Below are 10535 nucleotides of genomic sequence, written 5' to 3' on the forward strand. Positions count from 1 at the left end.
CTCACTCTCCCATCCCCCTTCCTCCTGTGGGATCTCTCTCCCCCATCCCCCGTCCTCCTGTGTGATCTCTCTTCCCCATCCAACTTCCTTCTGTGGGATCTCTGTCCTCCATCCCCCTTACTCTTGTGGTATCTCTCTTTCCCATCCCCCTTCCTCTTGTGGGATCTCTGTCCCACATCCCCCTTCCTCCTGTGGGATCTCTCTCCCCCACCCCACTTCCTCTTGTGGGATCTCTCTTCCACATCCGCTTCCTTCTGTGTCTTTCCATCCTTTACCTTAGGAGATGTCTCTTCCTCCATCTCCCATCGACATTTCCCGATTCTCAAATCTTCCTCACTGTTTGACTTTCTCCCCTTCACCCCTGCCCTTTCCGATTGTCTCACCTCAGGAACACTTTTCTATCCATCAGGGAATAAGAGAGAATATGTGGAGTTTACAGGGTCACACCGACAGACGAAATTACTGACATTCGGTGAATTCCTTGGAGCTGGGCAGTGAGGGTCATTGACAGTGATGGGAACTACGATTAGTGAATTAATAAAGGGTTTAATGTTCCCTGAAATATCCGAGTGAGAGAAATGCCCCCAGACACACGGTTTTAATCACTATGTTCATCAATTTGTCTGTTTGTGTTTAGACTGAACAATAATAAACTGGGAAATTCAGGAGTGAAACTGGTGTCTGCGGCTCTGAGGAACCCGGAGTGTAAAATACAGACACTGTGGTAAGTACCAGACTGTGGGAGATTGTGTTTACAGTCACTGGGTGTCTGACACTGAACATTAATGCGATCAGTAATTGTGTTACTGATAAACACTGGGGATTTGTACCGTCTCCTGTCTCTCTGTGTCCTTCACCCTCACTCTCTCTCATCTCCAGGCTGAACAGTGTCGGTCTCACAGATTCCGGTGCCGAGGATCTCGCCTCCGCTCTCAGTACAAACCCATCACTGAAGGATCTGGACCTGAGTGAAAACTCTCTGACAGACCGATCTGTCCCCGCTCTCCGCCGCCTCATACAGACCCTCCTTAGTCTGAAGTGGATCCTGTGAGTGTTTGTGTTAATGTTCAATGTGATAAAATATCAGCGGATCCGCGGTTTTTCTGGTGATATTTGTCTGTGAGTGTTGTTGAAACATTAACCCCGGTCTTCTGCTACTGACACTGTTGTGTAATCTGTTTATTTCATCTTTATTCTCCCATCTGTTTCAGGCTGTGGGACAATCGGTTCAGTGAGACCGGGATGAAGGAACTGAGATCTCTGCAGGAACCCAGACCCGGACTGAGAGTGACCGTGTGAACATCCCCGCCCGCGGGGTGGGGACATTTGGCCGACTCCCCGCCCTCACCTTTAACTCCCACCCTCACCTTTATCGGCCGCGCGCCGGGCTGATTCCCAACGGTTTTAACGGAACCAGCTCGGTCCTCGCGTTGTGTGCGTCCCTCGCAGCGGTCCCGCCGTGACGTGTATCCGTCTGTTGTCCGGCGGGGCAGCTTCCGCCGGATGTGCGTGTTCGAGATTCCCCACGTGACTCCCCGGGGAATTAACCGGACAGGAAGAGCCCGGGGTCCGGGTCTTAGTCTGGGACAGCGGTGTCCCGGGGTGGGGGGTATGATCCTGGGAGAGAATCCTTTTGCTCCCTTTGCTGAGGACGGTGCATTCGGCAGCCTGGCCGATATAATGATGTTAAATGGACAAATCCCTCGGCAGTGACCCTGGATCTGCAGCGATCCCGGACACGGCCCTGAAGTGTGATTTTATAATCATCGGTTCACCGATGCAGAGTGACGGTGTGAAACGGGACTGATTATTCAACCGGTCACTCCTTGTCGCCGGTCAGTTATATCGTTTTGATGTCTGACTTAAAAAATATAAATGAAGGTTTCTTATTGCTGTATTGACACTTATGGATAATAAAATTTGCTGTAAATTACCAAAAGATTTGTGATAAAGAAAGAATTATTTCTCATGTAACCATGTAACAATTACAGCACGGGAACAGGCCATCTCGGCCCTTCTAGTCCGTGCTGAACGCTTCCTCTCACCTAGTCCCACCGACCCGCACTCAGCCCATAACACTCCATTCCTTTCCTGTCCATATACCTGTCCAATTTTACTTTAAATTACAATATCGAACCTGCCTTAACCACTTCTACTGGAAGCTCATTCCACACAGCTACCACTCTCTGAGTAAAGAAATTCCCCCTCGAGTTACACTTAAAATTTTGCCCCCTAACTCCCAACTCATGTCCTCTTGTTTGAATCTCCCCTACTCTCAATGGAAAAAGCCTATCCACGTCAACTCCATCTATCCCCCTCGTAATTTTTAATGCCCCTACCAAGTCCCCCCTCAACCTTATACGCTCCAAAGAATAAAGACCTAACTTGCTCAACCTTTCCCTGTAACTTAGGTGCTGAAACCCAGGTGACATTCTAGTAAATCTCCTCGGTACTCTCTCTATTTTGTTGACAGCTTTCCTATAATTCGGTGACCAGAACTGTACACAATACTCCAAATTCGGCCTCACCAATGCCTTGTACAATTTTAACATTACATCCCAACTCCTATACTCAGTGCTCTGATTTATAAAGGCCAGCATACCAAAAGCTTTCTTCACCACCCTATCCACATGAGATTCCACCTTCAGGCAGGTATACACCATTATTCCTAGATCACTCTGTTCTACTGCATTCTTCAATACCCTACCACTTACACTGCATGTCCTATTTTGATTAGTCCTACGAAAATGTAGCTTCTCACACTTATCAGCATTAAACTCCATCTGTCATCGTTCAGCCCACTCTTATAACTGGCCTAAATCTCTCTGCAAGCTTTGAAAACCTACTTCATTATCCACAACGCCACCTACCTTAGTATCATCTGCATAAGGATTTCTATGAGATTTGGTACTATTAGTAAACCCTAATGAAATGTTTTCAAAACAAAAAGTAAAATCCATATTAATGTATTGATCTATAAATTAACAAACATCAACCCAAAATGTTTTAGCACATTCACAGTCCCAAAACAGACGAAATAAACTACAACCAGAAGTCAATAGACAATAGGTGCAGGAGTCGGCCATTCGGCCCTTCGAGCCAGCACCGCCATTAACTGTGATCATGGCTGACCATCCACAATCAGTACCACGTTCCTGCCCTCTCCCCATATCCCTGGGCTCCGCTATCTCTATCGACCTCTCTCTTGAAAGCATCCAGAGACTCGGCCTCCATTGCCTTCTGAGGCAGAGCATTCCACAGATCCACAACTCTCTGGTTGAAAAAGTTTTTCCTCAACTCCGTTCTAAATGGCCTACCCCTTATTCATTAACTGTGGCCTCTGGTTCTGGAATCCCCCAACATCGGGAACGTGTTTCCTGCCTCTAGCGTGTCCAATCCATTAATAATAATTTATGTTTCAATCAGATCCCCTCTCATCCTTCTAAATTCCAGTGTATACAAGCCCAGTCGCTCCAATCTTTCAACGTATGACAGTCCCGCCATTCCGGGAATTAACTTTGTGAACCTACGCTGCACTCCCTCGATAGCAAGAATGTCCTTCCTCAAATTTGGAGACCAAAACTGCACACAATACTCCAGGTGGGGTCTCACCAGGGCCCTGTACAACTGCAGAAGGACCTCTTTACTCCTGTACTCAACTCCCCTTGTTATGAAGGCCAACATGCCATTAGCTTTCTTCACTGCCTGCTGTACCTGCATCCTTACTTTCAGTGACTGATGAACAAGGACACCTAGATCTCGTTGTACTTCCCCATTTCCTAACTTGACACCATTCAGATAGTATTCTGCCTTCCTGTTCTTGCCACCAAAGTGGATAACCTCACATTTATCCACATTAAACTGCATCTGCCATGCATCTGCCCACTCACCCAACCTGTCCAAGTCACCCTGCATTCTCCTAACATCCTCCTGACATTTCACACTGCCATCCAGCTTTGTGTCATCTGCAAATTTGCTAATGTTACTTTTAATTCCTCCATCTAAATCATTAATGTATATCGTGAATAGCTGCGGTCCCAGCACCGAGCCTTGCGGAAACCCACTAGTCATTTCAAAGGGAATAGAATATAAAAGCGGACAGATAATGCTGAGCCTTTATAAGACACCAGTCAGTCGCACTTGCAGTATTGTCAACAGTTCTGGGCCCTGCATCTCAGAAAGTATGTGTTGTCGTTGGACAGAGTCCAGAGGAGGTTTGCGAGGATGATTCCGGGAACGAATGGGTTAACATACGAGGAGCGTTTGGCAGCTTTGGGCCTGGACTCACTGGAATTTAGACGAATGCGGGGGGGGGAGGGGGGATCTCATTGAAACTACCGAACATTGAAAGGACTGGATAAGGTGGGCATTGGAGATGATGTTCCCTATGGTGGGGGGTATCCAGATCTAGATCTCGTTGTACTTCCCCTTTTCAGCAAGAACGACGAGTCAGCTTACAGAGAGGAGGTGCAGCGGCTAACGGACCGGTGCAGAGCCAACAACCTGTCTCTGAATGTGAACAAAACAAAGGAGATGGTCGTTGACTTCAGGAGGGCACAGAGCGACCAGTCCACGCTTTAAGGAAAAGGGAGGGAAGTTCAAGGGGGATATTAGAGGAAGGTTTTTCACTCAGAGAGCGGTTGGTGCGTGGAATGCACTGCCTGAGTCAGTGGTGGAGGCAGATACACTAGTGAAGTTTAAGAGACTACTAGACTGGTATATGGAGGAATGTAAGGTGGGGGGTTGTATGGGAGGCAGGGTTTGAGGGTCGGCACAACATTGTGGGCCGAAGGGCCTGTAATGTGCTGTAGTGTTCTATGGGTTTCTGGAGCAGCCCCTGTAGAGCTATTCCGGATTGGGATTTGCTCAACGAACCGGAATTGACCAGAGGGCTCAGTAGTTAGAGGGGGTGGTGTCGCTCTGCTGGTTAAGAATGGCATTATATCAGTAGAAAAATGTGACATCGGATCGTAAGATGTTGAACCCTTGTGGGTTGAGTTAGGAAACTGCAAGGAGGAGTATAGGAAACTGATACAGGACTTTGTGATATGGTGCAACTCAAACGACCTGCGTCTCAATATTACCAAGACCAAGGAGATGGTGGTGGACTTTAGGAGACCTAGGCCTCATATGGAGCCAGTGATCATTAATGGAGAATGTGTGGAGCAGGTTAAGACCTACAAGTACCTGGGAGTGCAGTTAGACGAGAAGCTAGACTGGACTGCCAACACAGATGCCTTGTGCAGGAAGGCACAGAGTCGACTGTACTTCCTAAGAAGGTTGGCGTCATTCAATGTCCTTAGTGAGATGCTGAAGATGTTCTATAGGTCAGTTGTTGAGAGCGCCCTCTTCTTTGTGGTGGCGTGTTGGGGAGGCAGCATTAAGAAGAGGGACGCCTCACGTCTTAATAAGCTGGTAAGGAAGGCGGGCTCTGTCGTGGGCAAAGTACTGGAGAGTATAACATCGGTAGCTGAGCGAAGGGCGCTGAGTAGGCTACGGTCAATTATGGAAAACCCTGAACATCCTCTACATAGCACCATCCAGAGACAGAGAAGCAGTTTCAGCGACAGGTTGCTATCGATGCAATGCTCCTCAGACAGGATGAAGAGGTCAATACTCCCCAATGCCATTAGGCTTTACAATTCAACCGCCAGGAGTAAGATATGTTAAAGTGCCGGGGTTGATTGTATTTAATGTATTTAAGTAAACTACTTAAGAACTTTTTAAAAGCTATTATTAATGCTTTTTGAGAGAGTGATTTAGATGCATATCATATTTTTACTGAGTTAAGTATTGTATGTAATTAGTTTTGCTACAACAAGTGTATGGGACATTGGAAAAAAATGTTGAATTTCCCCACGGGGATGAATAAAGTATCTATCTATCTATCTATCTATCATCTATCTAAAGGACGTTGTTGGCAGTTATACACAGGCCTCCCAACAGTAGCTGGGATGTGGGCCGAAGATTACAATGGGAATGGACCCTGGTCAGACCCCGCTTGGAGTACTGTGCTCAGTTCTGGTCTCCTCACCACAGGAAGGATGTGGAAGCCATAGAAAGGGTGCAGAGGAGATTTACAAGGATGTTGTCTGGATTGGGGAGCATGCCTTATGAGAATAGGTTGAGTGAACTCGGCCTTTTCTCCTTGGAGCGGCGGAGGATGAGAGGTGACCTGATAGAGGTGTACAAGATGATGAGAGGCATTGATCGTGTGGATAGTCAGAGGCTTTTTCCCAGGGCTGAAATGGTTGCCACAAGAGGACACAGGTTTAAGGTGCTGGGGAGTAGGTACAGAGGAGATGTCAGGGGTAAGTTTTTTACTCATAGAGTGGTGAGTGTGTGGAATGGGCTGCCGGTAACGGTGGTGGAGGTGGATACGATAGGGTCTTTTAAGAGACTTTTGGATAGGTACATGGAGCTTAGTAAAATAGAGGGCTATAGGTAAGCCTAGTAATTTCTAGGGTAGGGAGATGTTCGGCACAACCTTGTGGGCCGAAGGGCCTGTATTGTGCTGCAGGTTTTCAATGTTTCTATGAAATAGAAAAGCTGTTTAAAAGGGCAATGTTATGATAGTCATGGGAGATTTTAACATGCAGGTCGATTGGGAAAATCAGGTTGGTAATGGTTCTCAAGGGAGAGAGTTTGTTGAATGCCTATAAGAGATTGCGTTTTACAGTAATTTGTCATTGAGCTTAGACACTAGATTGGGTGTCGTGTAATGAACCGGGGTGATTGGTCAGCTTGAGGTAAAAGAACCCTTTGGACCAGTGACCCCTGAGGAGCCTTGTCCACGTGACCTTTGATGCTGTGTCCAATCAAAAGCCCATCAGCCTCTGTCTTAGATACACCCAACGGCCTGGACTCCACTGAGCCAGCGGTAAATACATTCCACACGTTCACCACCCTCCGGCCAAAGAAATCTCTCCGCATCTCTGTTGTAAACGGACGCCCCTCTATTCTGAGTCTGTGCCCTGCTGTCCGAGACTCCCCCACCATGGGGAGCATCCTCTTCACATCGACTCTGTCTCGGCCTCACAGCAACATTACTCCTCTGATAACCCTTTGCAATGTTCCGGCACCATCCCAGAGTCCGATGAGTTTTGAAAGATCATTGCTAATGCCACCACAATCTCTACCGCTAATTGTGTGCAGTTTTGGTCCCCTAATCTGAGGAAAGACATTCTTGCCATGGAGGGAGTACAGAGAAGGTTCACCAGATTGATTCCTGGGATGGCAGGACTTTCATATGAAGAAAGACTGGATCGACTGGGCTTATACTCACTGGAATTTAGAAGATTGAGGGGGAATCTTATTGAAACGTACAAAACTCTAAAGGAATCGGACAGGCTAGATGCAGGAAGATTGTTTCCGATGTTGGGGGAGTCCAGAACGAGGGGTCACAGTTTAAGGATAAAGGGGAAGCCTTTTAGGACCGGGATGAGGAGAAACTTCTTCACACAGAGAGTGGTGAATCTGTGGAATTCTCTGCCACAGGAAACAGTTGAGGCCGGCTCATTGGCTATATTTAAGAGGGAGTTAGATACGGCCCTTGTGGCTAAAGGGATCAGGGGGTACGGAGGGAAAGCAGGTACAGGGTTCTGAGTTGGATGATCAGCCATGATCATACTGAATGGCGGTGCAAGCATGAGGGGCCGAATGACCTACTCCTGCACCTATTTTCTATGTTTCTATACCTCTTTCAGAACCCCAGGGTGCAGTTCATCCAGTCCGGGTGACTTATGTACCTTTAGGTCTTTCAGTATTTTGAGCACCTTCTCCCTTGTAACGGTAACTGCACCCACTTCTCTTCCTTCACTCAGTACAACATCAGGCTCACTGTTAGTGTCTTCCACGGTGAAGACCGATGGACGCAAAATACTCACTCAGTTCCTCTGCCATCTCCTTGGCCCCCAATGTTATTTCTTCGGCCACTGTCATCTCTCTTTTGACTTTTACATACTGCAACAATCTTTTACTCTCAAATTTGACTATTGTTTGCTAGCTTGCTTCCATATTTCACCTTTTCCCATCTAATGATTCTTTCAGTTGCTCTCTGTCGGGTTTTGAAAGCTTCCCAATTCTCCGTCTTCTCGCTATTTTTTGCTTTGTTGAATGCCCGCTCTCTTTTTGCTTTAACATTAGCTTTGACTTCCCTCGTCAGGCACGGTTGTGCTATTTTGCCATTTGAGTATTTACTTTCTTTGTTTTTGGAATACATCTTTCTGGCACCTTCCTCATTTCCCCCCCAGAGACTCACCCCGTTGCTGCTCTGCTGTCATCCCTGCCAGCATCTCATATAACATATAACAATTACAGCACGGAAACAGGCCATCTCGGCCCTTCTAGTCCGTGCCGAACACTTACTCTCACCTCGTCCCACCGACCCGCACTCAGCCCATAACCCTCCATTCCTTTCCTGCCCATATACCTATCCAATTTTACTTTAAATGACAATACCCAACCTGCCTCTACCACTTCTACTGGAAGCACGTTCCACACAGCTACCACTCTCTGAGTAAAGAAGTTCCCCCTCGTGTTACCCCTAAACTTTTGCCCCCAACTCTTAACTCATGTCCTCTTGTTTGAATCTCCCCTACTCTCAATGGAAAAAGCCTATCCACGTCAACTCGATCTATCCCCCTCATAATCTTAAACACCTCTATCAAATCCCCCCTCAACCTTCTACGCTCCAAAGAATAAAGACCTAGCTTGTTCAACCTTTCTCTGTAACTTAGGTGCTGAAACCCAGGTAACATTCTGGTAAATCTCCTCTGTACTCTCTATACTTTGTTGACATCTTTCCTATAATTCAGTGACCAGAGTACCTTAAAACTCTGCCTGCTCGTGCTAGCCACTTCAGCCCTGGTGAAAAAGCCTCTGACTATCCGCACGATCAATGCCTCTCATCGTCTTATACACCTCTGTCTGGTCACCTCTCGTCCTCCGTCGCTCCAAGGAGAAAAGGCCGAGTTCACTCAACCTATTCTCATTAGGCATGCTCCCCAATCCAGGCAACACCCTTGTAAATCTCCTCTGCACCCTTTCTATGGCTTCCACATCCTTCCTGTAGTGAGGCGACCAGAACTGAGCACAGTACTCCAAGTGGGGTCTGACCAGGGTCCTATATAGGTGCAACATTACCTCTCGGCCCTTAAACACAATCCCATTTTTGATGACGGCCAATACACCATACACCTTCTTAACCACAGAGTCAACCTGCGCAGCAGCTTTGAGTGTCCTATGGACTCGGACCCTCTGATCCTGGACACTTACTTTCTCAATAAGCCTTTCATGGGGTACCTTATCAAATGCCTTGCTGAAATCCATATACACGACATCTACTGCTCTTCCTTCATTAATGTGTTTAGTCACGTCCTCAAAAAATTTAATCAGGCTCGTAAAGCGCGACCTGCCTTTCACAAAGACATGCTGACTATTCCTAATCATATTATGCCTCTCAAAATGTTCATAATTCCTGCCTCTCAGGATCTTCTCCATCATCTTACCAAACAATGAAGTAAGACTGACTGGTCTATAATTTCCTGGGCCATCTCTACTCCCTAATGACTTACTGTGTAGATGTACAAAACAAATACAAATTCAATTTTTCTACTCCAAAAGAAAGTTATACAAAATCGTAAATAAGTCAAGTTATTATGAGCCAACCAATCCACTATTTATTCAACTAAACACTTCAAAATTCAGAGATTTTGTAGTTTAAAAAAAAATAAACTCCCCCAAGAGCTGTTGCCCAACTTCGAAACATCATCTGCAGCTTGATGCGAAAAAGACTAAGGAGCTGGTGGTGGACCTGAGGAGGGCTAAGGCACCGGTGACCCCCGTTTCCATCCAAGGGATCAGTGTGGGCATGGTGGAGGATTACAAACACCTGGGAATACGAATTGACAATAAACTGGACTGGTCAAAGAACACAGGCTGTCTACAAGAAGGGTCAGAGCCGTCTCTATTTCCTGAGGAGACTGGGGACCTTTAACATCTGCCGGACGATGCTGAGGATGTTCTACGAGTCTGTGGTGGCCAGTGCTATCATGTTTGCTGTTGTGTGCTGGAGCAGCAGGCTGAGGGTAGCAGACACCAACAGAATCAACAAACTCATTCGTAAGGCCAGTGATGTTGTGGGGGTGGAACTGGACTCTCTGACGGTGGCGTCTGAATAGAGGATGCTGTCCAAGTTGCATGCCATCTTGGACAATGTCTCCCATCCACTCCATAATGTACTGTTTAGGCACAGCAGTACGTTCAGCCAGAGACTCATTCCACCGAGATGTAACACTGAGCGTCATAGGAAGTCATTCCTGCCTGTGGCCATCAAACTTTACAACTCCTCCCTCGGAGTGTCAGACACCCTGAGCCAATAGGCTGGTCCTGGACTTATTTCCACTGGGCACGATTAACTTATTATTTAATTATTTATGGTTTTATATTGCTATATTTCTACACTATTCTTGGTTGGTGCGGTTGTAACGAAACCCAGTTCCCCTCGGGATCAATACAGTCTGTCTCTGTCTGTC

General features: G+C 46.8%; 1 protein-coding gene across 1 annotated transcript in view; it reads left to right on the forward strand.

The window, feature by feature from the left end:
* Positions 1-1919, forward strand: part of LOC140722330 (NACHT, LRR and PYD domains-containing protein 3-like) — a 49946-nt gene extending 48027 nt beyond the window's left edge. Inside the window, exons 9-11 of the mRNA XM_073037106.1 lie at positions 638-724; positions 880-1047; positions 1212-1919. Coding sequence (XP_072893207.1) covers positions 638-724; positions 880-1047; positions 1212-1299 — 343 coding nt within the window. The 3' untranslated portion in view covers positions 1300-1919. The remainder of the gene's footprint in view (positions 1-637; positions 725-879; positions 1048-1211) is intronic.
* The last annotated feature ends 8616 nt before the right edge of the window (positions 1920-10535 follow it).

This window comes from Hemitrygon akajei, unplaced genomic scaffold (genome assembly GCF_048418815.1).
Source record: "Hemitrygon akajei unplaced genomic scaffold, sHemAka1.3 Scf000075, whole genome shotgun sequence".
Classification (NCBI taxonomy): domain Eukaryota; kingdom Metazoa; phylum Chordata; class Chondrichthyes; order Myliobatiformes; family Dasyatidae; genus Hemitrygon; species Hemitrygon akajei.